Below are 18,993 nucleotides of genomic sequence, written 5' to 3'. Positions count from 1 at the left end.
GTGAAAACACCTGTTTAGTCATTCAAGTCATTCAGGTCAAGTATAGAATAAGCCAGCAAAAATCTCACCTTTTCAGTTTGTGTTCTACCTAATCACTAGTTCTACAGCTTAATACCTAATATCTGCCTATAACTCTCATGACTGTTCTGAACAACACATCCTGTAATTTAGGGAAAAAGAGATAATAAAAGAACAAGGAAATAAAGTCTTTACACAGGTATTTTTGTCTTATAAATATTACTTGGGTGTTATACTACAGTTATACTACATGGGTGTTAACTGTTACTCAGGTTAACACCCATAGTTTTTCTTTTTCTAAATAAAATTGTATTTAATCTTGTTCTGAAATAAAGAAGGGAACACAATTTACAACATAAACAATATTCCTGTTTAATGAGGCTATAAGACTTCTACATAATGTAACAGATAGTGGAACACAATACAGATGAAGTTAGCTAGAAAAACATAAATAAATCAATTTTGTTGTTCAAATGCTTATAAATAAATCCATCTATTTCCTTAACACTACTTACAATTCAGGGTATTATAATATGTAGTGCATTCATAAAATGTAGTATCTGGTGATAACAAAACACATACAATGGCATACAAACTACCAAGAATGATTTTGCTTGCTTTCTATTCATTGACTTTTCATAACAATCTGTGCACATACTGTATACACCAGGAACCTAAGTGTCTTTCTATACTACGTAACCAATTTTGAGGACTCAGAAGTAGTCTAATTAGTCCAATGTATCCACACTGCAATCCTCTTTCCCTTTTCCTGTTAATGTGTATATTTACAAACAAAATAGTTCTTTTACACTGGATAGTACTGTAGAACATCATCTGGAATGAGTCAGGTCAAAAGCTAGCACATTAATTCCAGAACTTAATGAAGTATCTTACGTTAACACACTAAAAGAACCGAATCTTTTATTTCTTTAGCAGGGAAGAGTCCAAGGGGATCTTTGGGGACTGAATTTGATTCAAATTTGATTCAAATATTCAAAGTCTTCAGACGCGAACTGAGTCGAACCAACAGATATCTTCAGAAAGAGCAAATGAAACATAAATTAAACGACACAAGTGGAAATGACAAGGAAGTGGATTTAAAATTGAGAACAGGAGGCACTTTTTTTCCAAAAAGGGTTGTTTGAATCTGGAACAAGCTACCCAGCCATGTTGGCAATGCATATACCCCGGCTTCTTTCAAGAAATGCCTGGATAAGATCCTTGGCTCAATTAGCTACTAGAAAGTAAGCAAGCTGTGATGAAAGAAAACCAAATGGCTGAATGGCCTCCTCTTGTTTGTAACCTTTGTTACGTTATGGGATCACCAGTGTAGATTTCCTAATTATGACATTCTTGCTTAAAAACACAAGGTATCAGTTAATATGAAGGCAGCAGTACAAACACAGGTGGTTTATACATAAACAGAATGTGAGTAATTGCATTTTCTGTGTCCCAAATATGGGGTTGTGGATTATAACAAAGACAAAATATAGATTGGTATCATCTCCACACTTCTGACAAACCATACTAACTAATGTGGCTTAATTAGAACTAGATTGTAGACTATACCCTGATGTGACCAAGTCTTGAATGCAGGATTAACTTCTCTGCAGTGAGAGCATGAAACAGATTATTCGGACAAATTTAAGCACTTCATTAATAGTTTTCTCCCATTTGTGTTCAGATAGTTGACAATGGTTTTTAAAGTGTTTGTGCATATACTTTTTCTGTGATCTGCTAATTCAGTAAGCATTTCTTCAGAAAACATGAATCACTTTTTCCTGTTTGTTGCAATTTCCCTTATGTTAGAATAGTTTGCTTACAATGACTCTTACGTATTTTGTTAGGGTCCAAAAACCAGAACAGTTATTCAACAAGATATTCAAGATGTGTGGAGCAAGACACAGCTGTGCCACAATCTCTCTTAACTTAACACAATGAACAGACCTACCCATAAATATTGAACTAAACCTCAAAAAACAAGGCAACAAGGCAGCTCAAATCTTTACCTTGTAGATGTTTTACATCAGCAGTCACAGTGCCTCGCAGAAAAAAAAAAATCACAGTCTCACAGGAATCACTGCCAGCATTTTTTTCCACACTGAACTCCACCCTGTCATAGCCAGACTGGGAATTAACCATTTACAACATAAACCTTTCTTGTCTCACTACCTAAATTGCAAAACCTTTTGAATTGTGTATAAATTAATATTACCTGCCAATGAAAAAGAGTAATGAACTATAATTGATTGACCAAAAAATGAAATTATGTGAGAGTTTTATTAAAAATAAGTTGTGTTCTTATTTGTTGTGTGCCTCAAAAATAAACAACATTGTGCTATACTTTGTCTAAAAGTTGTTGTGATGAGACATCAGTTTGTGTACACATATATAATGCTGCCATCTGCTGACATCAACCAAATAGCAGTGGCCTAAAGTAAGTAAACAAGAAAATTTTAGAAGAAAAACCACCCTGCCTGGATTAAGCAGCTTGAAATACAACTGTTCCTTGAGCAAATACCCATTTGTGTACAATGTCACTTACGTCAAAAATATTGGATCCATTTATAATACATGTGACAGCCCTACTCATATAATGGATTAAGAAAACACATTTCTTGCAAAGTTACATTTTATCTAAACTCTAAAATGCCTAACAGATGAATTAGGTTTTTCTGTTGCAGTTTACCTGCTATCTCCACTTTTGTTGTATACATTAACTATAATAATTAAATCATAATATCAAATAATTGCATGAAATGTGAAATACAATAAATCTTAAATCAAAATATCTCAGTTATATCAACTACTACAGGTTTCAGGAGACTCAACACCTTAAGATATTAGATTTATTACCAATACAGAGGGGAGTTCTGTACAGTGCCTTGCAAAAGTATTCAGACGCTCCCTACTGTGTCCCACTTTGTGAAATTGCAAAGTGGTGCATATGCATTTTTTAGACTTCACTTTATTTTTCAAAACCTAATGCTTAAAGTGAAGACTTCTAAGGTTAATATATGTCACAGTAAATGTTAGCAAAAACATAAAAAGCTACAAAAACAACTTAAATGTGTTGATTGCATAAACCTTGGTAGAAACATGTTTGATAGCAATTAAAACCACAGGTCTATTAGGGTAGGTCTCTACCAATACTGCACATTGGCTTGGATTTTGCCATCCTGTTGCGTGCGGATGTCTTAAAAAGAGCAGGTTTCATGTCTTTTCACAGATTCTTAATAGAATTCAAGTCAGGACTTTGGCTAGGCCACTCTAGGATATGCACTTTCTTACGCTAATAAGTCTCTCCAGTGTAGCTTTGTTCTTATGCTTTGAATTATTATACTACAGAAAAGTGAATTTGCATCTCATTCAGTTTCATTTCATTCAGTTTGTCTGTATTTTGCTCCATCCATTTTTTCATTAAATCTAACCAAGCTTTACAGTCCCTGCTGTTGAGAAGCATCTGTAGTTATACTCAGTGTTGTTTTATGACATTATATGTTTGCGATTACTGTACACCAAAAAGTTCAGGTTTTCACAGGTGGGATTTGAGATAGCAGACCAGCTTTGTGGAGTGACCACAAAACCATTGAACTCCATAGCTTTTTCAAAAGTGTCTATGGGTTCACGATCAAACTGGTTTCCCACTTAGCTGGCTACTCAGTTTGGGGAGACAGCCTTACCTAGCCAATGTCTTGGTGGTATGAGGCACCTTTCATTCCTTGATGATTGTGCAGACTGTGCTCACAAGAATATTCATAGACTTTGATATTTTGTACCCTTCTCATGATCTGTTCTTTTCAATTATTTTACCACTGACTTGCCTTGAATGCTCCTTAAACTCACTACCTGACCAAGGTCCCACAGGGCTTTCTTTCTGTCATAAAAACCACTGTAAATGCACACAGAGAAAAGACGCTTAAATCCATAGGCAGCTCACTTAATAGCGGCTCATTAGGACCATTTTCTGCAACTAAATTAATTTAGGTTTTCTACAGCAAAGAGTTTGAATATGTACTGTATACCATCTTGACTTTTACTTTAATTTTCTTTAAAAATAATAATTTGACTTCTTTATTTTTGGTTTTGAATATGTGGAGTAGGTTGTGTATGTAACAAAATGCACAAATTAATTAAGGTAATAGTACGTTCAGCTCATTGGTTAAAGGTACTATTAGTAATATTAAAGAGCACATTAAGAAGTATTCAAAGAGAAAAATGTATAATGAAGCTAAAATTAATTATGTTAGTTAATACATATACAAATATTTTATTTGCCAAGTGACAAAGAATGCACTAGGAATTTGTCTTAATATTGCACACAACCATTAATACACACATTTAAATGGCACTAAAAGTACACACTCTTATGGTCCAAAAATATTCAATATTAATGGTTTTTTTTACCAGTTGTTGATGAATTTAATGTTAATGCTACTGAACTTACATGTATGCATTTTTGGTGCAAATTCAAATTGTCAATGTTTGGACACAGCAGTATATATAGTACAGTATGGTACAGTAGTTTAGGACTAGAAATTACACAGAAATGTGAACATTTTTGTTCATGTTAAAAGTAGAATTGATTTTTGTCAATGAAAACACAAATAAAGTTAACAAAATAAATGTCTGCAAATGAGGGAGGGTCCTCTGACCCAAAGGGTAGTTTATTAGTAGATGAAACTGAAGTTTTATCCAGCTGTTTCTTAAAGGAGTAGTCATCATCCTGATGTTATAATATTTTTGTAAGTATACAGTATATGGATAATGTAACAAGAGCTAGAAAATAAAAACACTTTTAAAATAGTTTTAAACTTTGGTGAAAATGCTGGAATTTTTTATACATTCAATCAATAGGCTAATGTACTTCAATTTTCATTTATTGCTCCTTCCAGGAAATGTATGGACTTCTCTGCACGTGCAAGACCTCACATGTTTAATGACTGAATTAAAACTCCCCTGTGTTTGTCAATGTACAATTTTAATCACAGGAATTAGGAACATTCCATGATCTAAGACAGTGAGTCCTGGTCCCGGAGGGCCACAGCCCACAGGCCAGGTTTTATTGGCAATTTGGAAAAAATGATGATACAGACCAATTAAATAAAAATTTGTGAAATTCAAATTAAGTCATGAAGACTCCATGATGGGATGAAATGCACAATAGCCATGACCCAACCACAAGGAATAAACTTAGTGCCCTCCAATAATAATAATAATAATAATAATAATAGCAATATTATTATTATTATTATTATTATTATTATTAAGTAGTAGTTCAAGTAGGTAGCTACGTCAGCATGCTTATTCTTCTGGAAGGCTTTACCCGAAGAAGGCTCTCCAGCCGAAATGTTGTGTTTCCTTTCTTCTCTTTTTAGCATGGAATAAACCTTTACTTGTTCAATAATAATAATAATAATAATAATAATAATAATAATAATAATAATAATAATAATAAATCATAGTACTATTAATTACTATTGATAATAAACCATAATAGTAGTACTAAGCTTATTAGTAGAAGACACCGTCTTTATCAATAAACAGGGACAGTAGTACTTAATATTAAATTCCCTTCTGAGGTTATACTGTAGGTTTCATTTATTATGCTGAGCTTTTCTTTCATATTTAATTAAAGCTGGAAATAAACCCAGAAGTTCCCTGGAGGAAAATAAGGCCATGGAAACAATAGCTATAAGCCATTTAACAATGTCACATTGCCCAGAGGGTACTTGGATGGATTACAGGATGGTTTTGTAAATACTACAGTATACACACAGAGGTTTGTGCTATTGTCTTCTCTTGCAGCACTGTTAAGTTTATGTGTGTAATTACATTTCTGCTAAATTAAATACAAGTTATTGTGAGCAGAAGCATGCCCAGATTTCCACTGAAATCAACTTTTGATTCAAATAGGAACAGATGACATGAGAATTGCTTCCAATTGTACATGTACAGTATATTGTTATGGCTGCTTTTTGAGGTTTTACTTTCAGATGCTCTGTAAACATCAACAGACAGCAGTGTGGAGTAGTGGTTAGGGGCTCCAGATTCCAGAGCAGAGGACGGTGCCTCAAATGCTTAGAGAGATGCATCTTTTGTACCTTTCTCTGGGAAAGAAAGGTCTCCAGAAGATGTTGTTGACCTTACCTGTTGTAAAAAATAACATGGTGGCAATACTGGTGAAGACAGCTGTAGCAGAATAGAGAATAAATATCTAAAAAAACAAATACTGTACAAATACTATGTATGTTATTCCAACCTTTAGTTAATTCGTGCAAAAGATGTATATGTGTCATACTGTATATGATCATCTTATAAATTAAGTCAGATGTGAAAAATATGGAGTTAACATAATTGGAGGTGAAATCATGCCACATTTCCACTTAGCTACAGTGCATACTCACTATATACTTACAGTACAATACTCACTGGCTGCCCAGAAGTCTGCATGCATCTTTGTTTACACCTCCCTCAACTTTAGCAGCCCCCTGGTTCATTCCTCGTAAGTGAGGGTCATTGTAATAGTGCTAATCTTCGACCAATGTTGTCATTCATTGGCTAATTTCATTATTATTAGAATTTTGCAGATATACTGAAATGAAAAATTGCAGAATTAGCTTTATGTTATTGCTTATAGTCTCTTTTAATGTAAATGTTTGAGCATTTAGACAAAACGTACGATTTTTCAAGGTTTTTAAAGTTGATTTAAAATATGGGCCTTTATTCACTATGCGGTGTAACGTTTTGATTTCCTGGTGATTAATTTTGTCCCATTTAACAATTAAGTAAATATCTAGCGTGGAATGAAAGATACATCTAAGGGATTGATTTTAAAACTGAATAGAATCCTCCTTTTTTTGTTTGAACTATGATCACTTTTAAAGCAATAGATGTACAATTACGTGTGTAAAATAATAAAAAAAATGTATGTATAGTAGTTAAGGAGAATGTTGCAAGTTTAATCAGTTAGCATCTTACTTAAATCACTAATAATATCATGATGTTAGTCATGTATTATTCAACACATGTATAATAAAGTAATCAGAAGAATCAAAAATATTTTTCAAAAACAAACCTCTTTCTTTGTCCATTTTAGGTATGACTTTGTAGAAATTGAAGAGCCTTCAGAAGGCAATATTCTGGGTCGGTGGTGTGGATCCCAATCTGCCCCAGGAAAGCAGGTATCCAAAGGGAACCAGATTAGGATACGCTTTAAATCTGATGAATACTTTCCTTCAGAGCCAGGATTCTGCATTCAGTACTCCCTTCTTCCCAGGGTAAGCACCTTTTCTCAGTCTTATCAGTAAATTAAAAGGAAAATGATATCTCTAAACACTTATTACACACTAAATTGATGTTCAGAATAGTAATTCCACAATTTATTATTCCGTTTGTTACTGCCTAAGAGAAAATCATCCAGTCGCATAAGTCTTTTCTGGTTCCTGTAATGCTTATCTAAGCCTTGAGCCACTTTGCTTGAGGTTGTACTGTAACTTTGGGGGCAAGAATCTTAAAGACTCTGCAGGATATTGAAAATACACTTCATTATTTTATTTTTTTATGTGAAACCATTTTTATTTTCTAGTTTCATTTAGAATATATTTATTTAGGGTTTTATTAACAATATGCCAGTTTCAGAAATCAGTGTTTCTTAAATATCATTTTTAATTGCTAGACTTTCTATCTCAGTCCAATTTTTTATGTATTGTAAAAGCATATGAGATGGCACAGTGTTGTTGTCACTTTAAAAAACATCGTGGTGTTGCAAAAGACACATGGAGGCAGCACAAAATATATTTATAGGGCGTAATGCAGAATCAGAAAACACAAATCAGGACTTCATTAATCTCTAACTAAATTATGGGTAGCTTGGCTGCTTACAAGTCATAAAGCAATAAAAAATAAATGTATTCCAATCCATTATCTTTGATCACTTCAGTGTAGTTTTTATTTTTAATTTAATTTTAATTTTGGATATTTGTTGTTTTTATGTTGCTGTTTGATTAAATTCATGAAGTATGACAAAGTATCTCAGTCACTGCTTAACATATTGCTATGCATGGGCTAGTTGACCTAGCAAGTATTCTATGTGTGATTAAAATTTAATTACCCACAAATATGAAAGTACTGAAAGACCGCAAAATCAGTAAACATCTTTTATACATGAAGATAGTTTGAATTTTATATTCTTAGTATTTTCCCATTGCAGTATTTAGGTAGCCATTTGTTTTGAATCATGTTGCTGAACTAAGTGTAAGGTCTAATGTTAGTAGATGTGTTAAATTATATGAATTAGCTTTTTTCCTAGTACTCCTGTTAAGATACTCCTGGAATAACAGGGAAAATACTGGCATTCATGAAAACTATGAAGTTCTATTGACAAGATTACATAAACACTACAAAATGTATTTTAACTTGCTGACCCTGGATAAAAGAAATTCCGTGATTAATTATTTTAACCTGAAAGAAAAAGGATTAAAGAGATTCTGCTAAAGGTTAGCCAGGCAGACTGAACATTTTGGAACAACTATAATACAGCAAAGTTGGACTTTTCTTTCCTTAGAAAAGAAAAAAGTTCTTTGATTCACTGATACTAGAATTATGTAGGAGATACAGCCACCTTCAAATGACAAACCAGTTCCAATTCTTACACTTCTGAAAGAACAAGTACACTCTCCGACAAAAAAGAACCCAAATAAGTAGCTTAACTATTTCAGGAGCACAGACTAATTTACAGAGGTTTCAAGTACTTTTTTCAGGAACTGTCAATGTTGACCCTTGATCAGCACATTGTAGCTACTGTAAATCTGATTTTATCTGTGCAGCACTCAGCTTTAGATTTGTCTGTATGATTCTAGTCCTTTCCTTAGTTGTATCACATGGACGACTCATTATAAACAAATGACCAAATAATTGTCTTTTAAATGTGTTGTATAATCTTTATCACTGTGACAGACTCCACCCATGTTCCAGGAATCTAAATAAGCAAGAAATCACTACTATAATATTATACTGAACATGAGGGTTTATTTAAGATATCTTTCATGTCTTTACAACAAACCAACTCTTCATGAAACTCCCCAGACTCCTATCACACACATAACCACCAACTGATTCCGTGTGGCCCTTTAAACACTAAACATTCCACTAATTGACCCCCATGTGACAATGTTGAATTAGCCACCACCAATTAGCTTATTAACTATCACCTGTTTACAAATCATAGCTTTATGGCCTCTCTAATGGCCTCTGACAGCAAGTCAGCTGTTGTAAGAGTCCCCTGAAAAATTACCTCAATCTATTCTCGTAACACTTGATTATTTTCCATATTTGTATAATAGCATTTAATCTATGAATATCTCTATTGCTCATATAGATTTATAGATTTCATCCTAGCACTATATCATCATAGTAGTAAACCTCATGCACTTTAATGTGCTACATTTGTTTCACTACATTCAAGAGTATTTTCTAATTAATATCTGTGGATTTTGACCTAGGTCAGTAGTTGGGACCCTCATTTTCTGAAGATTAAGCTACTGGAACCTTGACTGCAATCCATGGGACTTTTCTTTTTAACTACATAAAATAACACATTATACCCACTGTACCCCTGTTCCTCCACATCCCACTGCCCTCTAAGATCCACCAGTGTGGAAACCCCTCACAATAAATATCAGAACAAATAACTCAAGTGACAGCCAGTTGTGACTGAACACACTTATTAAGAGTCATGTACCACTTCCTTATGTTTTTTCTAAATTTCTTTTCTCTTCCCTCCAAAGATTGTCTCAACACTACTGTATATCTCAGAGCTGTATCGCAAATTACAGGCTCTGTGTTTATTAGTACTGTAGGTGTAATAGTGACGACCCATTACTTCAAGATTAGAACATTTGATGTTAGTGTATTGTATTGTGGTTGGAATGTAATTTTAGTTGAATATTAAAATAAAATATCTCTCTCTGTGTCAGATGCATAAAAACATTAGGTATTAACTATATAAGTTCAATAAAACGCTACTACTACATTTGGAACACAATCTAGTGTTCCTCTTAGTATGGTACGAAATTGTTTATTCAATAGCAAGAGTTGTACTGTCTTAGTGGCATTCTTTAGTATTCTCTAGGGGGCAGCACCATTTACTTTGGGCTTGTTGCACTTGAGAACATTTTTAGGATGCCATTCGAGAACTAATTTTAGTGGCCAAGTTTGCTGCAATTGGTATTAACCTTGCACAGAGAACTAGAGCTGCGTACTAACCACTGGATCGTCTCCAGTTAGTATGCTGCTTTCAGTTCATTGCAATTAATCCTGTTGTTTTCGGTGGAACTCTTAATAGCTAAGCTCTGAACACGTAATGAAGCTTATATTTTGAGTGGTGTTTCAAAAGCTGTGTGTTTGACCTTAAAACAATTATTTTCATACAGAGTGGTACATTTAACATTTTTTTGTGAAACAGTTACCAAACATTCCAGGAATTTAAAGAAAAGTTTAATGAAGGTCAGCAAGCATGTTAAAGGGCAGATGCCACATCTTTTAGCCAGTTGGAAGCCAGCTATTTATCATTTGTGAAATGGAGTATTACAATGTCCTGAATTGCGACACAGAAGGTTACAATCTGATGTGAAATTGCTTGAATTTCTAAGTACGTGTACATGCTGCTGTTGAGTGCAATAGACATTAATTCAAATGCTGTAATTGAGAATTGGGAGCACATTTCTAATAAAAGTGCGTTGAAACAGCACTTCATACTGTAGCTCCCAAGGAGCTCAGCTAGTGATAGTACTTGCTTGGAGCAAAGGTCAGATTTTAGGAAATTGCCTTCAAAATATGTTTCAGACTAGGCAACCACAGCTTTCTCATATTTTCAGCAAACAGAAACCCATATTTATTTGTGTTTGCAGGCTTTCAGTGGCATCAATGAGAGACATTCTGTTCCTTTAATAAACTTTCCTGTCAGGCACTGTGGAGCTTGTAGTGTCTCAGATAATGCCTTTGCAGGTGATCATCTCATTCACACATCTCACCTTAGTGGAATTCAAAGTCATAGCTAAAGACCTGAGTCTTAAAACAATTGGTATATCCAACTTACTGTAGGTGGGTGTAATAGAAAAACATATTTGTAAATGTATAAAATACCCCCAGTGGCCAGCCCTTTAAATTGTCATTTCATCAGCACATTATTTGTCATGTGATTAGAATATTCCTAACGGTATTGCTACCAGTCAGAGCTGTGTCACCTTATTTAAAAGGTTAATGCTCTTGCAAATGAACAATGGTCACACTACAACATAAGACCTTTCAAGTAATAACTCATATTTCCCTTCCTATTTTTATTAAACTTATAAGTTAAACTTTACGGCCTTTTCATTTTGTTTATTTTGTTGACATGGAATCAGTGATTCAGCATGTAAATGCTTCTGCTCTAAAAAAGGGCATGAAAGACAAGAAAGGTTAGATTCAAAAGGATGAAAATTAGTATTTGAACAGAAACACATTTAAAGGATTCTGAGACTGTGAGATTGCCTTTTTCTCTTTTTAACTTGCCAGTCTTTGTCGACAGCAGGGGATTCAAAAGATATTTTGAAAACTGATATACATGTTAAACTATGTATAATATAAACTCAATTTTTCCATACTTGACATTGATGGTATATATTGTAACCCTACTTAATTATGTCATAAAAAAACATAACAGAAATAGTATAGCCATAGTGTTTAAGTATGTCTTTTCTGGTTAAAGTTTTCACTGAGTCACATTTGTGACAAAAATGTGCTGTAATGGGCTTAGGTTTCTGATGTTTAAACTGTTTATACATACCACATGTAAAGCAGTTTAAACATTTTTACCCATACTGAGGTTTAAGGATATACGAAAGACATGTCTAGACAGCCACCCAGACAGGTAGACTAAAGAGAATTTTCTGATTAAAGATAGATTTTATCTACTGTATGTGAGAATGATCAAACTCCAAAGAGCCGCAACTGCTGTGTGTATCATAGTTTTTTAAACTTTTTTATTTATTTAAGAATTGTGATGTGCTGTGAAGACACAAAGTAGAAACATCGCTGTAGATATTCAGTTATAATAAATAACTAAATTGAAGCATATAGTTAGTTAGGCTTCATTGACTGTCAGGGAAAACTTCACCACATTATTGAATTAACTGTCTTTAGTGGGAACAGAAGGGTCTGGGTGGACTGAATAGCTTTATTCTTTAAAATAAATAAAACAAAGAAATGTTATGCAAATTATTATAGTCAATTGGTCATGTTTTAAGTGGACTACAAATGGATAGATGGACCATTGAATGGTATTGTTTTCTTTTTACATCAGTTGTCATACCTCCTAATTTTTGGGCCAGTGAAAAGAAATTAGCTAAACTAGTGCAACATAAAATGTGTAAGTAATGTTCTCTTAAGTAATGTTCTCTTTAAAATAAATGAAAACTTTATCACTGCCCATGTAACCTGTTTTGTTTGGTGTTATTCTAAACTGGAAATTTAGATCATATATGTATTCTTTTTTCTCTCCGCCCATTTTCTGAGCACTTCTTCAAATTCAGGGTCACAGGGGAGCCAGACAGAGTACACCCTGGACAGGATGCCAGTATATCACAGGACACAATCAGAAACACACGTGCATTCACACCAGGGCCAATTTTCCAAGAAGCCAGTTAATCTACTGTATGTGTATGTTTTTGCACTCTGGGAGGAAATCAGAGCACCTGGTGAAAACCCTGAAGAAAAAGGCGAGAACATACAAACTTTAGGGACAGCACCCCAGGTCCACATTTGGACCCAGGGCCCCAGAGCTGTGAGGCAACAATGCTAAACACTGCGCCACTGGGCAACCTGAATTTTTATTTAAAAAATGCCAATCATTTCTGTTGTACACATCCTGTTAGATCACAGCTACAATCTCCTACCTTACAAAGGAGAGAATGAGGAATTGTAGAACTGTAGGACTCTTCTGATCCAAGCAACTTTGAGCCTCTCATCTTCTAACATATTTCACACTGACAGCACCATAAACCAGTAAAGGCCAAGGAGCCAGCAGAGGTCATTGTGTCAATGAGAGCCAAGAGAGTCCTTACCTTTCCCTCAGCATATCTCAGTCAATTACACTGCTGCTTGGGAAATCCTGATCACAGTCAGAAAGTGACTTGATCCAGGCTTGAACCCATGATCAAATAGTTCAATTAAATATCCTCTCCAGCTGAGCCACTAGGGAGAGCCCAGATCATATACTGTATACTTTATATATAATCTATAGAGCATTAAATTTATGGTAACAATGCCCAAAATAGGCAAAAATCAGTGGACAGGTATGTCTACAGTACAATAATTCCATTAGGCATTTATATTTAACAGGTAACAGGTTTATTCTATGCTGAAAAGAAAAGAAAGGAAACACAACGTTTCGGCTGTGGAGCCTTCTTCAGGTGTGAGAAAGAAAGGGTAGACGGCAAGGATTAAATAGCACAGGAGAACAAAAGCTGGAAAGGTGGAGGAGGAAGGAGAGGGGAGAGGCAGAGAGGCCACTCAGGAAGTGCAAAGTGGAGAGGGGTGGAGAAAGGTATGAAGTCAAAACCTGCATGAGAATAGAGAAGGTTACACAAAAATAAATCTGTCATTGAGCTAAGGGGGAAGGTGTGAACCTAGTTTCAGGATGAATTTAGTTTCTGTTGTCTTTCTGCTGTGGGAGTTGAGAAACCCTTCTTAAGAACAGAGACAGATTGATCAGTTTGATCATGGCCGTCTGAGGTGAAATGAGAAAGTATGGGCTTGGAGAAATCTTTAATCTTCACAGCCCTAACATGTTGTCTGAAGCGGTCTCCTAGTCTCCTTCCGGTTTCCCCATCGTAGACAGCTGGAAATTTTTGGAAGAGATAGAGTGAATGAGGTTGCTGGAGATACAGGATGTCATCTGGGTGATCTGGAATTGACCTGAGGGGCCCTGAATCAGCGTGTTGTTAGATATTTGTATTTGCTGGTGATGCAGCGAGTTCTGTTGCAGGGGAAGGTACCTAGGGGGGATGATTGCCGAGTGCAGTCAAGGGAGCTGTGAACAAGAGTTTACATAGATTGGGTGGTTGGCGATAAGAGATGATTGGGTGGTAGGAGAAAAGGGTACAGATGGAGAGATCGTCCTGTAAAATAGAGTAGTTGTTAATGATGGTCCTGGGGATAGAAAGTGTGTTAGGGTGGTAGGGAAGCAGCAAAGGAATGTGGTTGTAAGACCGGAAGTTCCTGATCGAGTTGATGATCTGAGGGCTGTTTTTGGCCTGGGTAAGGGCCCTGTCGATAACCTGGGTGGGGTATCCTCTGTTGATGAAAAAAAATGAATTTTGAATGCTTAGTTCTGGAAATCCATATCGTCACTGCAGAGTCAACATAGCCTGAGGAACTGTGAAAAGGGGAGAGTGTTTTTGGTGTGAGCGGGGTGAAAAGAGCTGTACAGGAGATAGCTGTGTGATTCTGTGGGTTTGTGTTCTAGACCTAGGTAGAGAGTCATTGATGGTTAATAGATAATTATATGTCTAGAAACGGAAGAGTGGTGGAAGATATGTTATGTGTTATGTAAAGATGTGTGTCCAGAGCCGAAACGTTGTGTTTTCTTTCTTTTCTTTTCAGCATAGAATAAATCTACCTGTTCCTTTGCAGCCTACGCATGCTGACGCAGCTACCTGCTTAAACTATTTATATATAACTCTTTATATTATCATTTAGAATTTATTTATGGTATAGTATAGTGTTATACTAGTATACTAAGTCCAACTCCTGTCACATTAGTCCTGTGCTAGTTTTTATTACTTTGTAATATCACTGTAATTATTATGCAGGATATTTAAAGAAATATGAACAAAATATAAAGGGGATGTTTCTCATTTCTTTTCCACTTTGAACTTTTTACTTTTTCTCTGTAAATTATCTTTCTATAAAAAAGGGTTTTGCATGAGGTGGGAAGCTGTCCACTTTGTGTTGGCTGTCTTACAAACTTCAGTATTGTAACAACTGAATAAAAATGCATGTTCATTCAATTTGTGCCAAGCAGTATAAATAGAAAAAATAATAACTACAGGAAAAAAAAATTCAGTGGAAAATCCTTGTTGTTTTTTTTGGAGATTTAATTGAAAATATCAGTGCTTGAGTTCTGTAAGTAGCAGGGTTATGCAAAATTTTATCTCTTTATAATACTGGGCTAGGGAGTGGCTATTTAATGGTCATTACAGTAGCAGTTTCAGGAAAAGCTCAATGTTTTCAAAGAGATACAACTTTGCATGAAGCCCAACACACTCTGGCAACTTCTGGGTACAGCTCAAGGTACTGAAAAGTATAATAGCTACTGTATTATACCTACTTTTCAGAACAGATATTTCCATTTTCAAAATCAAACCCTACAGTACATACTACATGTTTCCATTTTATTCATTAACAAAGGAAAATATTGGTGCCTTTAAAGGCCTCGCATATCCCATGTATGGGCGGAGCGGTGGCTCTGTGGCTAAGGATCTGCGCCTGTGACTGGAAGGTTGCCGGTTCAAATCCCGTGGCCGGCAGAGGAATCCTACTCCGTTGGGCCCCTGAGCAAGGCCCTTAACCCTAACTGCTCCAGGGGCGCTGTACAATGGCAGACCCTGCGCTCTGACCCCAAGCTTCTCTCCCTGTCTGTGTCTCCATGGAGAAAAGCTGGGGTATGCGAAAAGACGCGTTCCTAATGCAAGAAATTGTATAGGGCTAATAAAGAAATATTATTATTATGTATCAAAACATAACAATTGTACAAATTATTTCCACATACTTTGCCTGGTTATTACAAGTTTATATATTGCCATTTTAAACTCATTTGTAACATACATACTGTATATACAAGCAAGCAGAATGAACTTATGTGACATTTTTGGGCATTATGAGAGAATTTGTATGTAAAAATAAAGATTTGAGAGAGAAAGAGGGAGAGGGAGAAAATGAGAGCTATGTATTGTAGCTACAGTATATAGCAGAACCCCATTTTCCTATTTAACCTCTTCTTCCTCTATCTGAGGATAGTCAAACTCTCTCAAACCCCTTTTCTTCCACTGTCAGGAGTAAGGCAGTCTGTCTGATACAGTCAATCTGATACAGGTTTTCTACAGTCAAATGAAACTATGTGTGTTCTTCTTCTAAATTGTATGATCTGGCAGGTCTGTTGCTTCTTTCTAAAATGACAGCCTAACAGTATGAGCATCACAGGGAAAATATTTGAAGAGTCTTCCATCTTTCTATCTGCCACCATCTTAGCCGCTTCACTGCAACTTCCTTCACATTATCAGCAGATTTCTCTGCACATGTTTCTTTAGTGGATGACAGTGCTTCAATTTTTTTCACTTAGATCATGCATTTTGAACTTTGTTTTAATTTCTTCTTTCAGTTGGAGATTATGATTCTCAAGTATTAAAACTTGGTTCTCTTCCCTTTTTCTTCGTCTAACTGTCCACCAGCACAACCTTTGTAGGAAGAATTTTTTCCTTTGGCTGTCTGTTCCTATTGATGTCCCGACTGAGCTGGGACTGAAAAGTGTCCACCTTTGCCCTCATGTCCTTCACTTTTGCTTCTGTTTTGAACCGAAGCTTGGCAAGGGAAGTTGTCTCTTGCTTGCCCATTTTCAGTTCTGTCTTGAGGCAGCTGCTGTTGCCCTGGGACATCCTTAGCTCTTCAGTCTTTCTGAGTCTTTCTTTTATCACTCAACACACAAATATATTTGATGCACTCTTGAAGCAGTTTCTTCAACTCAGCATTCTGCTTACTTTCTGTCTGGCTGTAAGTCCAATCAATGACCTGAGGGTATCTTTAACCAACCCCCTCTAGCAGTACTATATGGCAGAACAGCAGCTCATTTTGATTCTTCTGCTCCTGCTATTCCTGTAGCTCTAGGGAAGTTTGTTCATGTCCCCAATCCAAAATATCTCAGGGAATGGACTTCTTTGCTTTCTCCTCCCCTTCACTCCCTAAAATAATAACACACACCACGAGAAAAAAAAAACAACAAGGCTCTTCTTTGAGCTTCTAATTAGACAGTTGTATAAGTAAGATGTTTACCGGCTTCAAAACAAGTTTCCAAGACTCTACACAAACCATGCTTCATGTCCCTAGTCTAGTTGATTGGTCGCCCACTTCATTAGACCTCTTTTCCCTCTGAGTATCTGCTATCTTTGTAGCTTTACTAGTTCAGCTTCCTGGTTTTAAATGTTACCCGACCAATTGTTTTCCACCATTTGGTCAGGTTCTGTCTGGGGAATAAGATCTAGAAAAGGATCTCCATCTCGTCTCCACCTACCGCCCTTTTACTTTATGTTCCTTTTTCCCAGCAAGTTAGAATAATGCTTTACATTTGTTTAATTAATGTTAGCTTTCTCAAATGAACTATATAACCAATGATTAGTCTAACAAATTTCCCATCATTTTCTTCTAATCTGTATCCTACTAAATAATTGAGAGAAGCTTTTCTTATTATATCACTGAAAAAGGTTTAATGGATGTTCTTGCCTTTGATATTTAATGCTTAACTTAAAAGCCTTTTTCTCTGGTGGAGCTTATACAGAGGTCATGCATGACTGAACACATCTTCTTTTTTAAATTTGCCTACATCTTGTAGCGGAAGAAGACTATAGTTTATGCTTTTTATTACACACAGGAATTTATAATACGTCTCTTTAAAAACAGTTGGATTTCCTAGAACATTCTGTAAAAGACTTTATAAAAACAAACACTGTGGGCTAAAATACGTGAGAAAAATTGTACGTAAACCTGCTATTGGAGCTAATATAGATTTTTACAACATATTCAATTTGGGAAACAACCCAAAGTAAGCTTTCACTGAATGATGGTGTAGGATTAATGTTGTACTTTATATAGTATAACCAAAAATCTACAGAAAATTGTGTTGTTTCTTTTCTCCCTTTAAGTCTTTGCTATACAGGAGTGCACTTTAAAAGTAAAGCTTGGCCACATCATGTATCATGTATTAAATTAATTTATTAAAATCCCAATTCATTATTTTTTACTTTAATGTATATAAGCACATTCACCTCAGTTCTCATTAAATAAATTATTGAGGTGCCATCACTTACCTTCATTGTACACAGTAAAGTGTAGTGTGTACTCTTTGAAAATAGGGATTTTTAGCCCTAAAGTGCCTGTTATTGGCCTGTACGTGTGCTTTTATTTTTTTGCCTTCAAACAAGAGGTGAAATGCTTCAGTCTATGAAGGCCACTGGGTTTTAGTTTTTTTTCCCTTCATTAAGCAATATTCATGTGCATTAAATTATGTTTAATTTTAGACATGCATGGGACATGTATTTGGTCATGTTAGAAAAGTTTTCCATCTCCAGATTTACCATAAGAAAACTACATTTATTTTTGTCTGTTCACACATTATTATGATGATGATGATTACCATGATTTTTTAGACACATCTTGTTAAAATGCAGGCTAGGACATCAGTGAGCTGAAGTAAAGCAATATGAAAGTTTAAGAGACACTGATTATTGTGTAATTTTGCTCTGATTTTGTATTTCAGTAATCTTTGATCCACATTATATTTATTATTGTAGGTTTATCATTCCACACATTTAAGGTACTGAAAACCACAATATCTGGTGGTTAGAATCTATTTCCTGTATGAGTAAATGGAATGTTTAGAAACCCTACATGCATTAAAGCACAGTGGCGTTTCAGATGTGAGTGGACATTGAGGTTATTTTATTAAGATGATTCTAAATTCAGTTGTTTATATTTTCGGCACTTAGATCTATGGATTTATTTTAGTCTATTGGTAGCCTCAACTGTATTGAGAAATGACTAAACAAACGACCCAATTTGTATGGCAGGGCTGTGATTTAACCAGTTTTTTTTAGATTCCAAGATTCTTAAGAAGGTGCATTTCCATGCTTGTCTAAAGTGTGTACATCAATAGAATATACTAGC

At 35.3% G+C, this 18,993-nt stretch overlaps 1 protein-coding gene across 2 annotated transcripts in view; it reads left to right on the top strand.

Annotated features, from left to right (window-relative positions):
- pdgfc (platelet derived growth factor c) overlaps positions 1 to 18,993 on the top strand; it is a 109,766-nt gene that overhangs the window by 54,868 nt on the left and 35,905 nt on the right. For both annotated transcript variants that reach the window (XM_088633250.1, XM_088633251.1), the window contains exon 3: positions 7,118 to 7,298. In XM_088633250.1, the coding sequence (XP_088489376.1) occupies positions 7,118 to 7,298 (181 nt within the window). The remainder of the gene's footprint in view (positions 1 to 7,117; positions 7,299 to 18,993) is intronic.

Source organism: Lepisosteus platostomus, chromosome 1 (assembly GCF_059453375.1).
Source record: "Lepisosteus platostomus isolate fLepPlt1 chromosome 1, fLepPlt1.hap1, whole genome shotgun sequence".
Classification (NCBI taxonomy): Eukaryota; Metazoa; Chordata; class Actinopteri; order Semionotiformes; family Lepisosteidae; genus Lepisosteus; species Lepisosteus platostomus.
Note: the sequence above shows the minus strand (reverse complement) of the source record. Positions and strands in the feature narration are given on the sequence as shown.